We start from the raw sequence: 25,586 nt of genomic DNA, 5'->3' as shown, positions 1-25,586 counted from the left end.
TAACAGTGCTAATGATCAACAGGTATGTTTCTAGAAATCAGAAATGAGCAAGAAGGAATCTTGCATAGCTGCAATGCTTGTTAAAAGCCCAAGAAATTTCTACCTCAGTGGCTTTTGATGTTATTACTGGATTGCCATAAAATAATTGTTCATAATGAGGTTCTAGTTGCTCTTTGGGGAAATTTTAAATTGAAGTTGTTAAAATTAAAAATAAAAAACTCCATCCTTTTAAAAAGTACTAGTAAACATTAAACGTTTTTATTTTGTTGGATAATGGTATTTTTCTGACTATGTATCTTCTTTTATTTCCTGGTTGACCATAAGTGTTGTTGATCTTTTCATTGTGTTGGAGTGGGGAAGGCTAAAGTTGGGGGTAGGCTTTGATTCTGACACAAAAAATAAATGGACCATGGAGAAAACAAGAAAAAAAAATAGGCAAAAGAGAAATTAACAAGGAAGGAATCTCAGAAAGAAAATATTCAACACGATTCAGAAGTAAGATGTAACTTCATAATTTCATTCAACAGCTCAAGCCATCCTGCCACCTCAGCCTTCTGAGTAGCTGGGACTACAGGCATGCACCACTATGCCTGAATAATTTTTAATTTTTTGTAGACATGGGGTATCGCAATGTTGCATAGGCTGGTCTTGAACTCCTGGTCTCAAGTGATTTTCCCACCTTCACCTCCCAAAGTGTTGGGATTACAGGCGTGAGCCACCACACCCAGCCCACATAACATTCTTTATATAGAGTTATATCTTACTTCTGAATCGTGTTGAGTATTTTCTTTCTGAGACTCCTTCCTTGTTAATCTCTCTTTTGCCTGTTTTTTTTTTCTTATTTTCTCCATGATCCATTTATTTGTTGTGTCAGAATCAAAGTCTACCCCCAACTTTAGCCTTCCCCCCTCCAACACAATGGAAAGTTCAACAACACTTATGGTCAACTAGGAAATAAAAGAAGACACATAGTCAGGAAAATACCATTATCCAACAAAATAAAAATGTTGAATGATTACTAGTACTTTTTAAAAGCATGGAGATTTTTTATTTTTAACAACTTCAATTTAAAATTTCCCCAAAGAGCAACTAGAACCTCATTATGAACAATTATTTTATGGCAATCCAGTAATAACATCAAAAGCCACTGAGGTAGAAATTGCCTGGGCTTTTAACAATCAGCCAAAGCCTTAGAGACACGCTTGACTCTTTCCTTTCTCTGCATTCTGCCTCCAAACTTCCAGAAAAGTCCCCTGGCTATAATTTTAAATTAAATGCAATTTCTTCTCACCAACTCCACACTAGCACATAATAAAAACCACCATTAACTCTTCCCTATAGTATTACAATAACATCTTGAACCCTCACCAACAAAGCAACCATAATTTCCATTTAAATTCATAAGGCAGAGCATGCCATTCTTCTGCTGTCCTGCCAATGCTTTGCCATTGCACTCAGAGTAAAAGTTGAGCCCTTGAGCTGGCCTACTTGGCCCCATGCAACCAGGTCCTGTTACCCCACCAATTTCATCCACTCTTCTCTCCTTCTGACTTCCTTTTGATCCTGGCCTCCATCTTCTTCACCCATTCCAGACCCCTTGCTCCTTAAGCATGGCAAGTATACTCCTGCCTTGGGGCCCTTGCTCTGATCTTATACTTAACTCATAGTGCTCATCCCCCAATAGCCTCATGGCTGCTCCCTCCCCACCTTCATTTTGTCCAAACATCGTCTTCTCATTAAGACCTTACCCTGAGTATTTCATTTACTTATTTATTTATTTATTATTTATCTTTATATTTTTTTATTTTTTGTGGGTACATGGCAGATGTATATGTTTATGGGTTATATGAGATATTTTGATACAGATACACAATGTGTAATAATTACATCAGAGTAAATGCGATCTCCTTCACCTCAAGCATTTATCCATAGTGTTACAAACAATCCAATATACTCTTGATTATTTAAAAATGTACAATTAAATTTATTATTGAATTTAGTTACCCCATTGTGCTATCAAATATTCAATCTTATTCATTCTTTGTAACTATTTATTTGTACCCATTAGTCATTCCTTGTCTCATCCCCTAAATCCCCCACTACCTTTCCTAGCCTCTGGTAACCATCATTGTACTCTCCATGAGTTCCATTACTCCAGTTTAAGTAGCAGTTGCCCTACCACTAGGCATGTCTCAGATCCCTTCCTTGTGTTTTCTTCATAGTACTAATCACCTTTAAACATGACTAGAATGTCTACTCATCTTGCTATTATTGTTGTTTGTCTTCCCCCTCTGGAGTATATGCTCTATGAGGCTAGGGATTTTGTCTCTTTTGTTATTTGTATACACCATTGAACAGAAGTACCTAAAGTAGAACTTGCCTAATAATTATTTTACAATTTAATATGGATGAAATCTTAACTACTTAAATATATATTTATTTAAATATCTTTTAAAATTTTCTCTTATGACTTACAATGTCTCTTTTCTTCCTAAATCTATACCTGAGATGTTTTAATCAATACTTTAGAATCTCTTTTGAGGTGATTTTAACCTTTGAGTTTAAATTGTTTTCACTTGAAAGCTGCCTCTTTGTGCTATTCAGTGTATGAATTCCTGTATCTGGATTTGTGAGGACAGGTTTGTAGAATATTCTACCCAATACAAGGGAGGTTGTGAATTCTTTTTTTTTACTGGGATCAATAACTGTCTGAATTGGATAGATTAAATTAGCCCCAGGCTGGTTAGGAGGCAAGAGGATAGATGGACAGCTTCTGTGAGTCTCTTGTAGTTCTATACAAAGTGTTTGTTAAAGTTTCAATGGGAAAAAAGGCACTAAAATGCAAAGGTAAACATTATGCTTTAAAGCGATAGAGACAAATGTCCTTATGCAGCACAAACCTTTTCAGAGATGGTATAGATCATCCGCATTATGTTTTTCTGTTGCCTGTGAAAAGGATGTGTGGAGAAAGGTGTTACTTGAAATTCACTTCCAATATCATGTTGGCTGAAAAGCTGTGCTTTTTTGTAAATCCAACTAAATACACTGACATTTTCAGAGTGCATCTGATACATTTCAATAATTAATTCTTAAGTCAAGAAAGAGTCAAGAAATGAGATGAAGAAGCACAGTAGGCTGAAAATTGCCAGTGGGAAGGAAAAAAAATCAGCAATAGATAGAACCTTTTCAAGCTGAAAAGAGGTCAGTGGGAAACCACTGGGAACAGGGATGCAGCTTCAGGGGCTTTTATTATTATTATTTACATAAACCACCCAGAGAGTAGTGTGAGATGCTCAGTCCATAAATTGCAGAAATCGGTAGACTCAGAAAAAGGAAAATGTGATCACCTAGTAGAAAGAACTAAATCAGTGAAGTACTTATATAACATGCAGTCAAAGAGGAAAAATCTCAGTTGAAATATATTCCCTTTGAAAGAAAACAGATTGTAGAATGACGGTGCTGGATAGGAATTCGAGAAGTGCTCCAGCAAGCTCCACTGGAAAGTTTTATTCATGTCCTAGAGATGGCTTTTGTCTTTGGATATGAAGAATGTGACAGGATTGCCACCTGAAATGCTAAGATCATATTAATAGTTAAATATATTTTAATGTGGAAAAGATAAATTTTAGATAGATTTCAGGCATGCTGTAATTGCCAACATAGCTTAAAAGTATCTGTTTTGCAAAATTATATTTCATGATTTCTCCAATTTTTTTAATTTTTGCTCTGAAATAACTACTCTATCAAATAATATTAATTAAAACAGCAATTTATACCTCATTTATAATTTAAGCCTCTGATAGTTAATTTTTAAAATACCAATCTAACTTAATTTATTATCTTAAGGGTCCATCATGTACTTGTGGATAATAGAGAGACATAATGGAGAGACAGACACAACCAGATCATGACAGTGAGTGACCTATTTAGAATATGTCTTTATAGTGGCTTTCCCACACAAGGTCTCAGGGAAGGTTAACATAGGTAGAAAGACATGTATGTATAACATCTATAACATGCTTCATCAGGTGAATTCACCCACTGAATGTAAAAGAATACCTCTCAGGCCAATGCCTGCAACCTGGCATAGGAACCACTAGATGACTGCCACAATGCTATTTCTGACCAATGTCTAAGCCTCTAACGAGGAAAATAAAATAACGATATACTTATTTTAAAACTCCTGAAAAAGTCAGTGTGTGCTTTTGTATTCTATAATGTGACCATAAGCATTAGGTACTGCTGGAAAACATCCTTTATTTTCAAATCTAGCTGCTACAGCAGTGGTAAACATGTAATAAGCAGTCAAGTTACTGGACAAACAAGTAACTTATATCCGTCTAGAAGTTCTAAAGAAGTAAAAGCTATAAAAAAAGAGTGTTTGGGGTTTAGAAATTCACTGCATGATTCCTTGTAATTCAACTGATTTATGAAATGTAGTTTCCAATAGTCTCTGTGAAGTATAGAATGATTTTTTAAGGAAAATAAATAAGTTCCAATTTTATTTTTTAAGTGAATGAAAGAGGAGAATACATCATTAAATGGGTGGAGTAACAAGTATATTTGATTTTTAAATCTCAGTTTGAATAATAAAGGTGGTAGTGGAACAGATATGGAATTTTCCATATGTGAGACACCTTTTTTTTCTGAGACAGAGTCTTGCCTGTCGCCCAGGCTGGAGTGCAATGGCATGATCTCGGCTCACTGCAACCTCTGCCTCCCGGGTTCAAGTGATTCTCCTGCCTCTGCCTCTTGAGTAGCTGGGATTACAGGCATGCACCACCATGCCCAGCTAATTTTTGTATTTTTAGTAGAGACGGGGCTTCACCATGTTGGCTAGGATGGTCTCGAACTCCTGACCTTGTGATCCCCCCGCCTCGGCCTCCCAAAGTGCTGGAAATAGAGACGTGAGCCACCACGCCAGGCCGAGACAACTTTTTATTTGGCAACTAAATAACAAGTCACTCTATTTTTTTTTTCTCCTGAGGGGAAATAAATCATCAAAGACAGGAGTGAGTGACTTTGCACTAATGCACTTTCCAATTATTTGGAGAAGTTTCCAAAATATAAACAGGGCAGCGATTGGCTGAAATTAGATCTCCTTATGCTGAAATAGAAGATGATATCTAAACATCTGAGATGCTTAGCTAAAATGGTTCAAAAATTTTAACCTCTTCTTTGCCTGGAGTTCTATTAATTCCTTCAGACCTCAACAAAGCTCATTGTGTGATTCAATTTAATTATGTTAACTGCTATGTATCTCAGTAAATTGATGTTTCAGTGGCACTTGGAAACATAAAAGTGCCTGTTCATTTGGAGAAAGAAGGAGAATTGTTGTCCTGAACTAGGATTACCTAGGCTTATTTGGACTATTCTGGATAAAGCTGCTAGATCAGGTGAGTATAGAACCAAGATCTAAATGAAGATAATATGACTTAAGAGTGAGCATATAAATTAATATCAGATGTGAGAATTAATCACAGCCAGAAAGCTACAGAGCTGCTACAGTGAGTCAGAAGAAATTGGCTCCAAGTACATCAAGGTAAGTTGTGTGGGCAGATTCCTTGTGCAGAAAAAGAGCAATTAATTGAAGGGAGCCAGCTGATGTTTAGGGACTTGAAACTCTTAAATATCAATGTGAATTCTTACATAATTTTAAAACCTGCAGGATCTGGTGGTAAACTGCATAGATACAAAAAGAGAATGATTATGGCCTCATATTCTTTATAGTTGCAAGAAAAGAAAAAAAGAAGCAAAAAAAGAGGGAGAATAAACAAGACAGACGGTGCAAATAATAATGATAAATACCAACATAGAGCAAAAATTAAGGCCTTCCAAACAACAAACCTAAAGAATAGTCAATTAGGTTGAAATAGTGGTCACATTAGCAAGTCTTTGGAATTAGTATTGAAAATTATGAATCATTTGACCTCCACAGTGCCAGGAAGAGTTCATTATCTTTATTACTGAAGCTGTTGGACCAAGTGCTATTACAGGGCTCACTGGAATAAGGCATACAGATAGGGCATACAATCAGTTAACCTATGGAAGACTATAGCATTCTGTCAAATGAGTAGCAATCATTTGATGATAGCTACTCATCAAATGAGTAGCAATAGTACACTCTGTGTACAGATATCAAAAGACACAGACTTGTTTACCAAATTCCTTAGAAAACAAAATGTGACCCACTTGATCATGCATGCCAACTGGATTCCAACTAGAATGTCTATGTAATTAATTTCCTCCTTTGATTTCAGTTGTTTCACCCTGATATTAACTGCATGTGACTACTTTTAACATCTAATACTGTTACTCATAACAGATCTCTTTCTAAGGTAAAACTGATTAAGCTGAATCCAGTTGCGAGAATAAGAATTAAATATTTCATCTCCCATTTGCACTTTGCATATTACTCTAAATAGCTGGAAAAAAAGTAATTGTTTTGAATGCACACTTGGGCATCACTATCACAAGCTTTGATAATAAGAATTCACATTTAAAATTTTTGATTTCTTGACATTATTTTGTTGTTTTTAAAGTTACCAATAATAGCTTATGTTATATGAGATAGCTGATATATTTTCTGATATTTAGATGGTTAAATTTTATCTATTTTCAGTGCTTCCTCACCTGTAACTATAAATGCTTTGATATTTAAAATTAAAATAGTTTTTATTATCTTTCAACATAGGAACACCCTTTCACACTGTGTTCCTTATAATTGACGCAACTTGCATTTTATGTGAATTTTTAATCATTGTATTGTCATCCTATTCATTTCTCAGCAACATTATTATTCCCCTTAAGTTACTTTTTCCTCTTCTCTAATTATGCAGGGTTAATTCTGAATTCTGCATTTATATTTTCACAAATATCAATAGAGCTAAGGCAGTTATATAATTTTAAAAGAAAACAGATCCTGATGAATTTGTTTAAACTTTAATAACATAGAATGTATCTAAATGTATTCATCTCTATCAGTTTTATAAGTTATAAAGATAATTGACATCTAAAACTTAATGTTCAGACTCTAATCTACTTTGAAACATTGCTTACAAGATGACAGTTACCTTTAAGGCTGCAGAGAACTTTTGAACAACAAAGCAGTATGACTCTATTCTGTCAAAATTTATTTGGGTATGGAAATCAGTATAAGTGAAAGTTTAATAATAGAATATATAAAGTGATAATGCAAACTTCCTTTCCATTATGTTTTAGGAAGCCAATGATAAATGTCATCATGTAAGGCAAAATGGTGATGTTTATTTTCCTGGGGTAATTTTTTGCCAAAATCAAATTTTAAACATATATTCATGTTTGGTGCTATATATACTTTATTTTAAATCATTGAGATTGATATATCTGTTAAGTGGTGGAATCAATTTAAAAATATAAACTGTATATTACAACTACTTTTGACTAGGGCCTTACACATAAACTCAACAAATATTTGGGTAATGAATAGATGAATAATTAAATGTGAATGAGTTGTTGTGTCACTAAATACATTTCTAGTTGCTACGTTTTAAAATAGAACAAATAAAGATGATAAGAAATGCTCTTTTAGTATATCTCTTACTATGCTGTGGGTTGTTTGTTTTAAGAAATCTCCTGAAAATGACTAAGACTTTTTAAAACTTGCATTCCCTTAACCTGTCTGTTATATTTAAAAAGAAAAAAGGCAGAAAAAGAAAGAGAGATATGGTGAGTTATGATGATTGAAATAGTGATAAAAGAAATACTCATTAAACACATATTTTGCTCTAATAAATATGAAGTCAAATTATCATGCTGAAATGACCTACTGGCCATGCCACCTGTTGTGCCAGATGCGTTAAATAACATTTGAGTGTGAACAATCCCAAAGCATTTGTTAACACTTCCCAAAAGGCTTGTAAAGAGTTTGAAAACCTATCTTGTATCTCAGCTATATTTTACCTAAATCTAAATTAATCCCTCAGTTTTATAAGGAAAAAATATTTCATGCATGAAAAGTGATGTTTTATTTGCTGACAATCAGAATTCAGGACTTCAATGAATCAAACATCACATTACATAAGAGCATCTATCTTTATTTCTAGGGGAAGCTGTGTCTAATATACACAGATATTTGCTCTCTATTTCCTAGTTTCCATTTGAATTTGCTATCACAATCCTATGCCATTGTGAATATACGTTACTGGGATTCTCAAACTCTGGGTAAGCAGCCAAGAGATTTGATTGTCTTTCCCAAGATAACTTCTGGCTGAGGTGGAAGGTAATGACTTCAGGAACTATTTGGTGATTGTTCAGGCCAAATAGCATTCCTGCCTTGTCTCTAGACAGCATGCTTATTAAGTGAACTCAGTGCCCATCAGATGATTATCCCATCTTAGAGAAAACAGATTACATGGAAACGTTTTGAAATCCTGTTCTGCTGGTAGGTAATTTTTGCTTGGCCAAGATGGGAAAACACATAAAGAGTGAGTTAAATTAGGCCTGGCACAGTGGCTCACGCCTGTAACCCCAGCAGTTTGGGAGGCAGCGGCGGGCAGATCATGAGGTCAGGAGATCGAGACAATCCTAGCTAACACAGTGAAACCCTGTCTCTCCTAAAAATACAAAAAACTTAGCCAGGCATGGTGGTGGGCGCCTGTAGTCCCAGCTGCTCGGGAGGCTGAGGCAGGAGAATGCCGTGAACCTGGGAGAGGGAGGTTGCAGTGAGCCGAGATGGCACCACTGCACTCCAGCCTGGGTGACAGAGAGAAACTCCGTCTCAAAAAAAAAAAAAAAAAAAAAAAAAGAATGAATTAAATTAATGACTCTTTCGAAGTTTAGGTCAGATATATTGTTGCTGCTTGGATGTCATTAAAATAACCTTGCATTGCACGATAATCAAGAATCAAATGTACAAGTAACTTTTCATCTGCCCTGTCCAAAATAGAAACAACTAGAATATACAATTTAGGTGTGCAGTTTTTACATGAGCTTTGGCATGTCATTCTTGACAAGTTATTTTTAATATAAAGTTTCCTCCCACCTAAATTGTTTATATGTATGAAATTTTCGATTACGAGAATCAGTAATACAGACAAGAACTACTTTAGGTAAAGAAGATCTTATCTTCTTATCTTATTATTCCAGTAATAAAATTTATGGTTTTCCCTTCACTTTCACTTGTCTTACACAGTACACCATAAATGTACTTTCCTGTGGGCTAACATGAGGACAAGATCAGGACTGTCATTCTAGGTGTCTGCTTGTTGGTCTCCAGTACTGATGACAATGAAGATAAATGAAGAATAACAAAATGTTTTAAATAATTCACAAATATTTAAGGGCACTTATTTAATTCAAGTTCAGTTAATTTTTTCTGACTGCTGTTTCAACTGTATTCTTGAAAGGAATTTCTATTCTCGTGAATCTGCCAATTTCTCTCTGACATTACCACTGACCACTCTGGGCCAATCTACCATTATTTCTCCCTGGACTACTGTAAGTTTCCAGGCAATTCACCTTTTCTCTTTGTCATCTATAGTAGTCTCTACTAATTTGTTTTTTCATGAGCAGCCAGTGATCTTTTTCAAAGTGTGAATGTAAGAATATTCCACCACCCCTATCTCTACCCCATTCCCTTTTAAAACCACTTAATGGCTTCCCATTGTTCTTAGAATAAGAAAAAAGCAAACAAGGAAATAATAATAATTGAAAAAAAAACCCAACAGAAAAAAGAAAACCCTGTAAATATCAAGGCACTGCATGGGCTGCCTATCTATCCCCTCTAATTTTAACCCTCGTTCCCTTTGATGTTCTCCAGAAACTCTACTGGCTGTCTTTTAGTCCCCTGCTGACATTCCCTTGACTTGGGCAGTTCTTCCCTCTGTTGCCCAGTTAATGCTCACTAGTTATTCAGCATTTTTCTGACCATGATTTTCTCTAAGAAATCTTCCTAGCCTTCTTTCACTATGGTGAATTTTCCTGTAGTTGAATCTTATTGTACCATTGTTTTGCAGTAGCAAATTTACATTTCTTCAGGTGATTATATGATTAATTTCTATATCGTATAGTAATTGGCAATTACCAAGGTTACATTGCTTGTTTCCACATTGCTAAATCCATTTGTATCTATCTTGACTTATGAAGAGCATTTGCCCCAGTTGAACACCACTTCCTTTTTAAATACATTTTCTTTCATTTTATTTTATTTTCTTTTTTATTTTCTTCTTTTTCTCTGACACCTTTGCTTGTATGTCATCATCTGATTGATCTCTTTAAGGCTGGAGTATGTGAGACCACAAGTCCTAATATTTTTGCTTTCTTCTCTAGCTATACTCATGCATTTGATGAGCTCATTCAGTCTCATGTTTTTATTGACTGTCCACATGATTTTCAGATAGTTTATCTAAAGTGTAGAACTTTCTTCTAAATTTCACATTTATTAACCCAATTGTTACTTATCATCTTCACATGAATGCTTAATAGGTCTCTTCAACTTTACATGATGAAAACTGAGCTGTCGTTATTTTGTTGTGTTAGTCCTGTCTTTTCGATCTTGTAAATGTAACTTTGTCCTTCCAGTTTTCAAGTAAAACCAAACACACACACAAAACAAACAAAACATCTACACTCCATTCTCTATATCATGTCCTACTTCCAGCCAGCAAATTCTACTAGATTTAACTTTACCTCCAGTGCTATGATTCTCATCCTATTATAATCACATTTTCCACTGGATTCTTGGAAAAGCATCCAAACAACTCTCATTGCAGTCTTTTTTCACCAGAGCAACCAAATTGATTCTGTTAAAACTAAGTCAGTGCACATTTCTCTTCTGCTGAAACTTCCCATGGCTCTCTACTTCACTTGAAGGATACCAAAAATCCTTACATGACCTGTGTCTCCATTCCCTCTATGACCCTCTCTCTAACATACTGTCCCAGGCTCATGCTTTTCTATTCTTACAGGGCTGTTGAATATTGCTCAAATAAGTTAGGCCACTTTCTGCCTTAAGGCCTTTGTCTTTGCTGTTTCCTCTTCTTGGATTGTTTCCATTGGCATGGCTTGCTTCCTCGCCATCAATTTTCTGTTCAAATGTCCACTTTTCCTGGTCTACCGACTCAAAATTAGAACCACTGTCTTTTCTACTCTGCCCAAGTATTCCTAACTCATTCTTCCACTTTATTCTTCATAATGGATACTACATTGTAACATACGACAGTATGTAAGTTTTTTTCTTAAATTGATGTATTTCCAGGAGTCCCTGGAAATTTTGGGTAAAGAAATGATTGAATTATTGAGTGAATGACAGCTCCATGCAGTAAAAAATAAAGAACATATTCACAACACACACACACACACACACACACATATATTTCTAGTTGCTACATTTTAAAATAGAACAAATAAAGATGATAAGAAATGCTCTTTTACTAGATCTCTTACTATGTTGTGGGTTGTTTTAAGAAATCTCCTGAAAATGACTAAGAGTTTTTAAAACTTGGATTCCCTTAACCTGTCTATTATATTTAAAAAGAAAAAAGGCAGAAAAAGAAAGAGACATATGGTGAGTTATGTATATGTATATATACATATATGTATGTATACATATTATATTTAAAAAGATATACATATTATATTTAAAATATATATATTATATTTAAAATATACATATTATATTTAAAAAGAAAAAAGGCAGAAAAAGAGAGGATATGGTGAGTTATGTATATGTATATATACATATATGTATGTATATATATGTGTGTGTATGTGTATATGTGTCAAATTATATATATAATCATATATGTATATATATATGTATGTGTGTGTATGTGTGTATGTGTCAAATTATATATATATAATCTCCATTGTATCTTATCATAGTGCTACATGTAAATGTTTGCGTACCTCCAAAATAGACCACACTGGGGGTAAGGTAGGATTCATATACAGTCTCCCTGCATTGAGAGTGCCATGTGTTCTCATTTGGAATTATCTCTTAGGGAATTATATAGGATATTACATGACTTCTCCTATTTGGGCATTGAATTTCCTGACCATGAGCAAAGCAGCAGGGTCTTAGTGTCCCCAAAGAGTGATGCTTGATTGAAGATCAAATCAATAATTGAACAGACACTAGAACCCAGGAATTCTGATAACTTTCCCCAAAGCTTTTTAATTGTACACTTTGCCAGTGATAACCATTATATATCAGGATAAATTAATTTTTTTTCATTAAAAATATGTAACCATAATTCCATCAAATTTGAAATACAGTAAATTACATTTATTTTTAGTGTAACTTAACTTTTGGTGTTGTAGCATTGTTTTAAAAATGTCCCACTAACTGCTACACATTGATCATTCTGTTTCTCCTTATTACAGACTTTTTTCTGTTTCAAAACCTGTAAGAAGCCACAAATCTTGGGAATTTAATTACAGACTTTCTAAACCCCCACACAGAAGCTGTAGAATAAGCAAATACCAATTTTATTAGCATAATAGAATGACATGAACCAACTGAATGAATTGAGTCCCAGAAGATCTTGCCTTTCAGATGAGATGTGTTTAGACAGAATAAAAAAGTATTATAATGATTTATTTATTGTAGAAATGAGGATACAAACTTAAAGTAGCAATGCTTAAACTGATTTCTAATTGCTATACAAAATTGAGCCTTGTTTTCATGGCAAATGAGTTGTATTTATCCACATGTGCACAGTGAAGCTCAAACCTATTTTTGCATTTCAAGAAACAAAGAGAGATGGAGAAAATGCACCTCCATTAAATCAATTGGAAATAATATTATTTTAGACTGGCAAATGGAATATATAACACTCTCTCCATTGTGACCCAGACTAGTTTGTACTTTGCAACATGAAAGGGGACAGTTATGCAACAGAAAGTAATGAGATACTCCATAGAGCAAATGCATGTCAATATCCCTATACAGTGAGAAATAAGAAACAGAAACCACATCGAATGAAGCTGCACTTTAGAAACAACTAAAATTACTTATATTTTGACCCACTGGGTCATCTTACAATAAAATTTTTATGAGCACACTCCTTACCTCTGTTTGTTTCTTCTGAGTTCAGCACTTCACATTAGCTGTGCCTGAAGCTTTTCTAGAACCTTACTCATCTTATTGAGAAACTAATTACCTTCTCACTTTCCCAAGAGGGAATAAGTGAGGTTAACATAAGGTAAGTGAATGACAGACCTAGAAGAAGGAGAGTTTTAAAAGAATGAGAAATGCCAGATTTACCTGGAGAATATTTTTCTGGCCAGTGGACCCAACTAAGCTGGTCCAATATATTCTTGCTAGCTACTCATCAGGCTATATTATCCCTACTCCCAACCCTACTCCTATCTGGGTGGGTGGTATATATGTAAATGCATTTAAATGAATGAGATTCAGGTAAGTTGTAATATTGATTAAACTGATCTCTTTAGAGGATTTAATAGATTAAAAGCTTGAATTCAGGAGTTAATATGTCTGGCTTAGAATTTTTGCCCTGCCTCTTACTCATTTTGTGAACTTAAATTTCTTAACTCTGCTTCATTTTCCACATTTTGAAAATGACGATAAAATAGTACCTATCTCAGAGGGTTTTGTATGGATTGAAAGAGAAAACACCTACGAATGCTTAGCACAATGTCTCACACATGGTAACATTTAAGAAAGATTAGCTGTTATAATTATCATTGTTACTTTTTTAAAAGTTAGAAAAAAGCTGCAGTAATATATCTTAATAAACATTATTGCACTATTATATAGCAGTGTCTTCAGCAATTTTCTTAGAGAAGTGAGGTGAACTAGAAGGTAGATTTAGAAGGCAATCTTCCTAAAGGTACTAGCTCGGGGTCTTCCACCTGAATCCCTAAATGAAATATGTGTTACATAAATACAATATGCTTTTAAATTCCCTTCTATATGTCTAACGCCCCTGACACATATTTCCTTAGATCAGTCTTGTGTAGAATAAGCATAAACTTCAATAATTGTCTCCTGATTCGTTTTTTATGAAGATTTTGTAGCTGTTATGCAAGAATTTGAATTGTGTCTTACACTTTTTTTTTTTTTTTTTTTTTTTGAGACAGAGTCTCCCTCTGTCGCCCAGGCTGGAGTGCAATGGTGTGATTTCGGTTCACTGCAAACTCCGCCTCCCAGGTTCAAGTGATTCTCCTGCCTCAGCCTCTGAAGTAGCTGGGATTACAGGCGTGTGCCACGCTCAGCAATTTTTTTTTTTTTTTTTTTTTTTTGGTATTCTTAGTAGAGATGGGTTTTCACCATGTTGGCCAGCCTGGTCTTGATCTCATGACCTCAAGTGATCCACTTGCCTCGGCCTCCAAAACTGCTGGGATTACAGGTGTGAGCCATCACACCCGGCCCACTTTTAAAATTACAATCTAAAAATAGCTTTAAAAAAGTAGTTAAGTGATATTTTCAAAAAAAATATATTATGGCCTCATTACTTAATTTCTTCACTGATAATAAAAGCAGGATATTTTTACATTTTAAGTATTATATAAGCCCCTCTTTGTCATAATTTTCTCAAATTTTTTATTTCACTTGTGGTTGAAATTATTTAATAATATCATTTATGTACTTTGTTTTTTAATATTAAAGGTGATGAAAGAAAAACATATACCTAGTGGATCATTCACATCTTATACTATATGTGTTTATTTTAGTCTTATAATGAATATAAACATATGAATGCCATTATGAAGAGGAAATATAGTGAAACTTACAGAAAAGTTTTAGTTTTGGGACTTACCTAGGACTACATGTTTTTGTGTTTGTTCATTTTTCCCACAGATATAATTTAAATTGTGATAGTAATAATAATAACAGGTACAATTTACTAAGTGCTCACTGTGTGCCATTCCCTATGTCAATCCTTTTTTGTGTGCTTTATCCAATAAAATTGTCACAACTGAATGTTGTGTGAACTTTAATGAAAATTTGTCCAGGTGCTCAAATCTAGCGAGTTGCAAAACAAAGATTCAACATATTCCTGTCTGACTACAAAATGTAAGTCTTAATATATAAGAAATACTATATGATACAAATTAAAATATAGGCACCTGACTTAAGATAAAAATCTCAAAATAGTTTGAAGCAATGTCTCAACTTCAGCCTCTTACATGCCTTTCAATTAACCTCCCAAATTTTTCATATGATGGGTAGCCTGGGATTCCAAATGTCATATTTTGGCTTTATAGCAGATTTATAATATTCTCCTATGAATAAATCATTTATGTGATAATATTATGTATGACTATTACTTAACAAACTCAGCAAATTGAAATACTGATTCTCCTTTGAACCATATATATCTCAATTTAGATAGCTAAGGGCTCTGCATTATCTTAATTCTTAAGCAAAGTCAGAATAATTATGTTAATTTTTATTTGAGCACTGAATAATGATTACATGATTGTTGAGATTTAAGACATTCGCTTTGAAAATAATATCTAAAAGCTGGCATTCTAGAAATAGCATAGAACTATAGTTGCCAAATTTTGCTTAAAAATAAAGCCCCCAAATCAGGATTAAAGACTAAAAATATTTTTTCTGGGTTAAAGCTATTTAAAAAATTGTAACATTTTGGAGCAGTCATTAAGATACATTTAGCCTATTTTTATACATGCATAACAGAGTGAAATAAAACTATTTTATACAAAGAAATTTTAAGACTACTTTAAAGTACCTTTCTCCTCTAAGTGGCAAAGCAGTGATGATCTTGTTAAAATTCAGCATGATATACAAATGTAGGATAGACTTGTATATCAAATGTAGCATGTTGAGAATTGAATCAGGAGACAAGTTAGAAACTATTTCAGGCAAGCTCTGAAGAATGAGATTTTTTATACTTTATTTTATTTTATTTTATTTTATTTAGACAGAGTCTCCCTCTGTTACCCAGGCTGGAGTGCAGTGGCAGAATCTCAGCTCACTGCAGGCTCCGCCTCCCTGGGTCAAGAGATTCTCCTGCCTCAGCCTCCTGAGTAGCTGGGATTACAGGGGCCCATCACCACACCTGCCTATTTTTTGTATTTTTAGTAGAGATGGGGTTTAACCATGTTGGCCAGGCTGATCTCAAATTCCTGACCTCAAGTGATCCACCTGCCTTGACCTCCCAAAGTGCTGGGATTACAGGCATGAGCCACTGCACCCGGCCAGGAATGAGAGATTCAAAGAATAAGGATTCATGCAAAAGACACTATAGGGATAAAATTAGGACAATTTGATAATTAATTGGATGAGAGGGCCATTAAGAAAGAGAAGTTAAAGGTATTTCAAATCTTTTAAACTTAGAAAATTGGACTAATATTCGTGTCATGAGAACATATAGCAAACCCAGAGGGTTCTTAGTTACAAAATAAGTGAATAAATAAGAATATCGGTTTCTAATATTAAAGTGGAAATATTCAGCAGGGTGATGAAAATATCAGACAAAAGCTTAACAGTTAAGTCAAGTTCAGAAAAGTGTAACAAAGTCAATGAAAAAACCCTTAGAAAGAAAACATTCATATTATTTCTCTTTTGATTCTAAGCAAGAGAAACCTATCTAGAAATTTTTATTAAAAGACATCTGTGTCATAGACCCAGATAGTAAAGATAAAATAGAGCCTTAGCAATACGTTAGACCAAGAAGCCTAGTGCACCAGCAGAGTACTCTCTCAATCTCTCACTCTTCATAGAGTCCTCCTTCCTTCTTGTGGCATTTGTCAACCTTAATTCATTTTATTAAATCTACATACAAAATTTACGCGTGAAGAGTAACAGAACTGATCAACCATCTCTGTTTCTTTGTCTTACCTCCTTGACTTTTCCCTCTCTCTCTCTAGCCCTTTCCCAGTTATAAGTTTTCTGAGAAGCAACTCGACTGGGTCATTTATGTTCCTCTTGACAGGCAACAATAGTGAGAGAGGTTGGTTGCAGGTACACAATTGTCTAGAAAATGGCCCCATTCTTTATTTTGTAGGAAGTGAAGTTTATCTCTCAAAGGCAGTGTGGAAAGCTGAACCTACACTACAATAGTTGATCTTTTCAAGAATCAAAGACAACCTGAATAAAACCTGTATTTCAGAACAAGATATAAATGGAGAGAGAAAGAAAGAGGCAAAGAGAAGTTTTAAAAAACGAAGTATGTACAGTGCCACTGAAACCAAAGGAAATGTAAATTCAAAAGAATATAATATGTTCATCAGGGAAAAAATAGCAATATGAGGATTGAGAAACCACCCTTGGATTTGGCCATTGGAGAATAATTAGTGATCTTCAGAATAAGTTTCTACAGAAATAAGCAAACAGCTAGTTGCTGCATTATTTGATAAAATTCAGGTATATTATGTCTATGCTACTGCCCTCCTATACTGGTATAGTAACTCACATTTAAAAAAAGAAGGGGTAATTTCCTATGCTATTACTAATAATTTCTGACTGATTCTCAATGAACTCTGTTTTAACCTAAATACCCACCAACTGTTGTTTTAAGAGTGTTTAAAACTCTTACTGGGAAATTGATGTCAAAATGACCAGTTTATGGTTTCTGGAAATGAAATCATTACTCCTTACAAAAAATCAGAACACATTCCTCTCTCCAATATTCCAGAAACTTTCCACATTTGCGTGATTCCATAAGGATAGATAAATGAGATATAATCTTCTTTAAAATTTCTCTCGGTTCCCTGGTAAGTACTTTTTCTGGGCCAGGAGAAATGAACTATTCTGAAGCAACCATCTGCTCTTATATTATCTTGGGTTTTATTTTCCTCTTATCCACTTTTTTTTTTTCTGTTTGAAGACCATTTGCCTTCATATAGAAATTGGACCAAAAAATCACTGAGTAATTCTTTCTATTATCTCTACATAATATACATCTTTCTTCAGCAATGGTTAGAAATAAAATTTCAGTTTCCACTTGAGGCACAATTAATTTTTGAACGTGTCATTGCTTGCCTTGTAGATGCAAAAATATAAGCATGGGGAAAGCTATGTGCTAAGGCCCCTACAGGCTAGTATACAAGTAGAAAGAGGAGAGTCAAATAAAATGGCTAAGTGTGGAACACTAGGGATGGAAGTGTGGAAGGCACTAAATTGGATACAGAAATATGCTTGCATTATAAAATTCTAGTCAGCTTGAGTCCTGAAATGACTTGACAGATACCTGTAATATAATTTATGACTATAATTCTCCAATGATGAAATGGCTTTTCCATATTTAATACTTAGCAGCCTGCGTATTATAATTCAAATTATTTTCCATTGTTTTGGAGAGTAATTGATTACTAGAGGTTTTATGTGATCAAATACTGTAATGACTCATAATCACTCCATTGTCTACTGCATCATCTTAGAATTTATTTTTCTACACTTTCTTATAAAAGTACCAGGTTTCATTCAAAAGATTTTCTCACCACACTAGACTGTATTCACTCCTGTTTCCAGACCTTTAGTTAGCCTTTCTAATTATTTTTTTAAATACACTACTTGTTTTCTATGTACATCCTATCCATCCTTCAAGAGCCACTTCCAGCTCCACCTCCTACATAAAGTGGTCTCTGATGATTCCAGTGCTGATATGCATCTCCCCCTGGTTCCCTTTACACTCATATGCTGTACCCTGGAGCTGGTGCAGTGTGTATAGTTTGTAATTCCTCATTCCTAAAACTACACTTCTAATCCTTTCATTATATAAACATATTGTGCTTATACATTTATAGACATGTATTCATTATCAAATAATTTCTGAATTGCTGTGAATGTATTTATTTTGTTCACAGCCAGACAGAAAATTACTGGGGCAAGGATTGGCTGACTTTCCACAACACTTACTGGAACAGGAAACAAGGCTAGGTGAGCTATAAGAAAGGTGACAATAAATTTGCCATCTCCTCCTTTAAATATTTCATATTCTGTAAGCAAATACATTGCTATGACAATATTAGTTGTATGATAAAGGCTTGACTTTATAAATAGGGAGTAGTTAACACTTCAAAGATGAGCGTATGTCATAGTATTAAAACTAGCTGTAAAACTAGAACCTGGAACTGAAAGAGAAAAAAATTTTTTTTGCTATTTAAGAAGCAAAAGCAAAAAAGATTTTTAAGTATGTAGACTGCTCTAAACAGAATGAAATTGAAATACATAAATGACAGGTCTATGATACAGTATCATACATGTATTTGAATTTTTCAAACCCATAAAAACTGGGACACATGGAGCCAAAATACTTTTTCTTTATTTTCAGCGTTGGACATGTGCATCCTTTATCATGAAAACACATTTTTAGGTTTCTAGCAAAGTCAAACAATGCAACTAAAAATGAAAAAAAATCATAAATAGAAATCGATAGCTTATAATATTCAGTTTTTAGAAGATTCAATTTTATTTTCACATAATTCTATAAAAGCATACTCATTTTTGAGACTTTCCATCAGTTTTATTTTATGCTGTATTTTGCCCAATTCTCAATTTTATCAAGGAAACTAAGGTACACATGCAAAATGTTAGTGCAAAAAAAGCACTTTATTCCACTTTGAAATACTTAGGAATAAAGTGAGAAGTGAAACAAGAAAACAAACTCACAAACATCCATGCAAACATGTCTCAGAAATTGGATAACTGAAATAATTGATATTTGTATTTGTAGGAATTTATGAACAATATCTATACACTGAAATAGTATTATCAGCAACCGAATTGGTTCTATCATTTAAGAGAACTTAGAAGATTGAGCAGAAAAATGAATGATGATGACTCATGCAGAATAAACAGGAGCTCACCTTTAACTTTATTCTTTGAAGCAGCCGCTGGTACCAAGGAAAGGTTGCACAAGAAGAGAACAAACATATTAGATATTAGACAGATTCTCTAGTAAGAAAGCAGAGATGTTATTGCTATTAAAGTCTAAAGAGTACATTTGTGATTTCCTGATCAACAGCCTAAGAAACAAAATGACTACTGTTACATTTCGTTAGTGTTATGAGTAAGATCCTTGAGTAAGACAAAGTAAGAGCAGACAGGAGCCATGTACTACACATTCCAAACACTACAAGTCACCATATTCCTTTAATGGAATGTATAACTTTAAGTTCTTCTTAACTCTAAATTTTATTTAATAATCAATTAAAATTATATATAGTTTAAATATACTTAATACTATTTAACAATCAGATTGTAACCCCATGATATTTGAGTAACTAGAAAAGTAGGCCACTTCCATCATTTGAGTGCTTTCTAAATGCCAGAGACTGACTTTCCATACATCTACCACTTAATAATGACAACTGTGAGAAGTAAGTTTTGTTGCCCTTGCCTCATAGATGTGGAAACTGGGAATGAGAAAGGTCAAATTACTTGCTGAAGATGACACATCTGGAAAGCAGATTTGTGATTTGATTCTAGGTGTATCTGACTCCAGAATCTGTGCTGTAAAATATGACCTTAAGCTATTGGTATTTAAGGAACTGATTGATCCACTAAATTGCAAGCATCAGTTCTACAAAGCCAAATAAAAATTATATGATTCATTAAACTCCAGCAATTTTGGTACTTGGTTGACACATAAACATGAGACTAGAAAACTGTATTACTTTAAATGGCATTATTTCCATTAATAAGCTGAAGTATAAGCTTATATCTAGTGGTAAACATTGTTTAAAGCAGAAGTCAAGTTAACAAGAAAATTAGAACAGTCCTACAGGACAGTCCCTTACTCAAAGGAAAACTTCTGTTCAAAATGCGTAATTAGATACCTCTAAATACTTCTGAAGTGATATAGTCTACTTTGACTTACTATTGAAAAATGAAGATAGACAAAAGCAGGAATGGGTTCTGGCTTTCTAAATGATGTTAAGGAGGAAATAGTCCATCTCCTAATTGGGAAATGTGCAGTCTCTTTTGGTGGACTGACCTTTAGTAAAATTTAACATAGATTTTAGATCTAGTAATTATGAACTACATATGAAAACTTCTAATTTCGACTTCATTCTTTCAAGTTGCCTGGAGCTAAAAAAAATTTAGAAAGTCTGTGTACATACCAGGCTACTTACAGATAATTTTTGTTTTCATCTACAATAACAAAAACTGCCTTACTATTTGCATATATATGCTACTAGTTTATTTTAAAATGAACATCCTAGTTTTAAAATAATAAAATTTTTACCAGACAAAAACATCTTAAGTAAAAACAAAGTTATTTTAGGAAATCTGGATTAAGTCCTTGACCCATTCAAACTCTTTTATTTCACAGCTCTCAAATGGACATAGACAAAGTGGTAGACTACTTACAATATTATTGTGAAGATTTTTTTTAAAGTAACTTAAAATTCAAAGTGTAACTATTATCTGTTCTTTGATATATTTACTACTTATGATGCAATAATTCATAAAATTTAAAGCCCACTAAAATATTTAATATCAAAACTTAAGTTTTAAAATTCAATTTCATCAAAAATCTACATTCCTTTAATGAATGTTTTGGCTTAATTGTTTAAGTACAAAATTGATATATATCAAAAATTACAGGTAATATAGCAAAGTAAACAATATCCCCTCTTCCTTTCCAATGTCAGCATCTGAGATAATCAATGCCAGCAATTTCTTAACGATAAAAAATAAAATTTGCAGTTCTTATAAAAACCTAAAAAAAAGTGTGCATTTTGTTTCCAGAAGAAGATTTTACTATACACATTAATTTGCAGTCTGCTTTTCCCACATTTCCAGGTTAAAACACGGAGTGCTAACTTATTCATTTTAATAGTTGCATATTTTTATGTAGTTTATATGAAGTATGGAACTATTTTGTATTATAAACAGGTTTGTGGTTTGGGAGCATCTTGCTGTATTCTGTTTTTTTTGCTAACAACAGTTTTGCAACATGTATCTTTATGGCATATCTCTTAGGCACTGTTGTAGTGCTTTATTTCTTCAGGACATAAATTTCCAGGTTGTCTTCACATTTCTACTCAGAAAATCTTGGATAAAGATGAAGACTTAAATATTGAAAATGGAAGAGTTGGAAATATTTGGAGAGAAAGTGTGCAAGTATATTACATATTCTAAAATAAGAGATAACTAAAACAAGAGAAAAAAAGGAAGAGAGAAAGTAAAGCACAGAATCTACTATTTCAAACAACTGATACACTACAAATTCTTCATATCTTTAAAATCATAAATTGGTTTATTTAACTTTACCTACTATTTGTTTTAATTGGATTCCTTGGTAAAATGTTAGTGGATTTTAAGTGAAAATAATTTAAAATTATTTTCCTTTTTTATTTAGTTATTTTTTGTGTGTATTGTTTGTTTTTAAGACTAATGAGTTATTTTTAGATTATGCTAAAATAATGTTTGTCTCAATTTCAAAGGAAAGATTACAATGCATCAATAAATTGACTTGTTCATTTGAAGAACAAATTTGCTTCAAACTCAAATTCATCACTTGAAAAATTTTAGCATGAATTCAAAGAAAACATGCCAAAACCTTATAAAGTTTTGGAACAATAATAATTAATTAGCATCTAACATGTAACAGACACAACCAATCTTTCTTTTATAAGAAATCATTTTATCATAAATTAGTGAAATAATGATGGATAAAGCTAATCTTTACATTTATCAGTGGATTGGAGATAAGTTACTGACAATTCTCAAACATTGTATGAAGACAGAGGATTTTATGCTTTGATTGTTGGGCAGGTACCAACATAGAATAGAAAGAAAAACAAAAGCTCTATGCCTGTTTCTGTGCGCCGGCAGCTAATACTAGACTAGGTTAATATAATTGGAAAGAGGCCAGGCTATCAGGCTTGTTAGCTCAATTATAATTCTCTGCATATTCAATAAAAGAAGCCAAGATGACAGGAATACTGTCATGAATGTCATGTTCAATACTTGTAAGATTTTCCATTGTCAGCATAGTCCAATTAGAAGTCAATTGTAAAGTGCACATTGCACACCACCCCAAGTGACTGAAAATTATCTTAAAAATGCAATTTTAACTGTTTATAGATAAAATAAACAGAACAGAATTAAAGATACTTTGACCAGAGAAAATTTTAGATATGACACCATTTTTTTGTCTTTATAATAAAAGCAGCAAATTGTTACTATAACACAATTATTCATACTACTTTTTTCAGAGATTGTTCGTTATAATATTAAAATTGTAAATGGTGACAATTATAATATTGATTTCACATGATTTTACATAATTTTGTGAAAACACGTATATATATGTGAGGAAAAATCATGTGAATGATAAAATAATTACCATAGCTATTTATGTAGAAATGCTGAAGGGTTAGTGAATGTTAGTCATTATATTAATAAAGTTTATCTGAAAAAAAATCAATACAAATAATCATAAAGTACAAATATAATTGACTATGTTACTGATTTGTTTAATCAGTTTTAAATTAGACACTTGTCTGGCTATTTGGAAGATGTATCGCTGTGTAATATTTTCTCAAAGAATTACGGACTCTTAAAATGCATTTCTTGAAATGGAATTCAGGGACTATTAGTAGGGTATGAAGGCATTCTCAGAAGAGATTAGATAAATTTCACCCATCTCAAGACTGATAAGACTAGTCACAATTTTGCTATTCTTTTATTCTGGCTTCTTATTTTAACATTTACTGTCATAACACAAGGGTCATATATTTTTAACATTATTTGCAATATATGGGTAATATAGAGCTTACTGGATTTACTGGTGCCATTAGAAGTGTTTGTTAGAAAGTTATTCGTCAAGGAAACGTTTTGTAAATAGTTAGCAAGGACATTACTGGTATTTATGCAGGGAGAGCTAAAGCACTATGGATCTTTGTATTTTAAGATTATGTAGAATTTTATTGAAATATTTTGATTTGGGCCTTGTGTCTGTTATCCTTCCTCCTAAGCAAAAATTTATAGATAAGGGACAATTCTTTCTTAAAAGAGGAGGCAATAGAGTTAGAGCTTAGATTTTTTAAAGAGACAGAGATTCCTGACATCTATGATTTTGATGGCAGTGGCAGTCCATGTGGAGCAGCCACTGCCATTGCAACAGCTGCAGAGAGGAGCTACCCACTCCAGGGTCTCCTCCCTGCTAAGAGTAGCAGACACCAGGATAACCAGCTGCAGAGAGGAGCTACCCACTCCAGGGTCTCCTCTCTGCTAGGAGTAGCAGACATCAGGATAACCAGCTGCAGAGAGGAGCTACCCACTTCAGGGCTTCCTCTCTGCTGAGAGCTGCAGAGGTCAGGAAGACGAGCTGCAGAAAGGAGCTACTCACTCCAGGGCCTCTTCCTTGCTGAGAGGTGAACACTCTATGTGACAATCTGCCCGCAGACAGGAACTACCCACTCCAGGGCCTCCTCTGACCTATTGTTGCTCAATAAAGCTCCTCCTCAACTTGCTCACCCTCCATGTTTCTGCATGTCTCATTCTTCCTGGGTGCAGAGCAAGAATTCAGTACCCAACAAATGAGGCTAAAAGAGCTGTAACAGAAACAGAGCTGAGACATGCTCCTTGCTTGCCACATTGTGGGAGAAGACAAGAAAAGAAGAGCTGTGGCCCTTCGGGGAGCCAAGACCTGGGAGCACCCCATTCCAGGGCTGTGGCTCCCTCTTTGGGGCCCTGCAGTTCCTAGAGTCTCCAAGCTTCCAGGCACTACCTTGTTTCCCGGTGCCAGCTGTGGAAGCTTCTTGCAGTGCACCTGGTCCAGCTGCAGCCTCACGGAGAGCTGGTGCCCATGCCGGCACCTGGAGCTGCCCGCCCTGCTGGAGCACCTGGCATGTCTGACTGTGCACAGTGTCTGGACCCCATCTCACACACACACCCCTCACCATTTCACACCTCACTCGCCCTTGGCAGTCATGAGACCCAGGCCAGTAGTGTGAGCCGAGTGCATCCTGCCAGGCCAAGTGAGTGAAATGAGCCCAGCAGGCCTGAGGAAAACACAGGAAATGTGCCACCAGCCACAGAAATTTCTGACCAGAAAAACGACACCCCAAAGATCCCGTAACAACTCCATATTCAGATATATTAGATGTTTCCCTTGATTCAAATGTATTTGCAGCAAAACAAAACATTGCCATTGGAAGATGCTGTGCAGTATAAAGTTTTCATATATGAAAAGTTACACTTATAGTACACACTACAAATTATTAAAATAATGGCATTGTCACTACTTCCCAGAATAAATACAGTGAAAACAATGAGATCACTCATGTAACAAAACTGTGCTTCAGAGAAGAGGAATGCCATTTCTAGAATACAAAGCACTTCAGTGGTGAATTTACAGAGAAAGAACACACTTCTGAATATATATATTTTAAAATCTACTGCGTCGAAATGTAGTAACCATTAGCTATTATATAACACAGCAATGTTAATCAACAAACCAATGATTTTTATTCCTTTATGATTGAAATAACACTGATTTGAAAAGGGGAAATTCTACTACATCTAATTTATCAGATAGTACATTATTACTGTCTTTTAAGACACAGAAATTAAAATATCTGCTGTAGAGGGCTAGATAACTGCCTACCTTTTCTCCTCTTTTTGTTTTCTTTCTTTAATCATCAAACACAAAGTTAAA

The 25,586-nt window shown here is 34.1% G+C and overlaps 1 protein-coding gene across 5 annotated transcripts in view; it reads right to left on the bottom strand.

Annotated features, from left to right (window-relative positions):
- The window catches only part of CADM2 (cell adhesion molecule 2), a 1,117,362-nt gene that overhangs the window by 329,243 nt on the left and 762,533 nt on the right, over positions 1 to 25,586 (bottom strand). For 3 of the 5 annotated variants that reach the window (XM_016941511.4, XM_016941509.4, XM_016941510.4), the window contains exon 2: positions 19,780 to 19,806. The exons of the other annotated variants lie outside the window; for them this stretch is intronic. In XM_016941511.4, coding sequence (XP_016797000.2) covers positions 19,780 to 19,806 — 27 coding nt within the window. The remainder of the gene's footprint in view (positions 1 to 19,779; positions 19,807 to 25,586) is intronic. 5 annotated transcript variants of the gene reach the window in all.

This window comes from Pan troglodytes, chromosome 2, assembly GCF_028858775.2.
Source record: "Pan troglodytes isolate AG18354 chromosome 2, NHGRI_mPanTro3-v2.0_pri, whole genome shotgun sequence".
In the NCBI taxonomy this organism is placed as follows: Eukaryota; Metazoa; Chordata; class Mammalia; order Primates; family Hominidae; genus Pan; species Pan troglodytes.
This window is presented reverse-complemented; position numbering and strand designations above follow the sequence as displayed.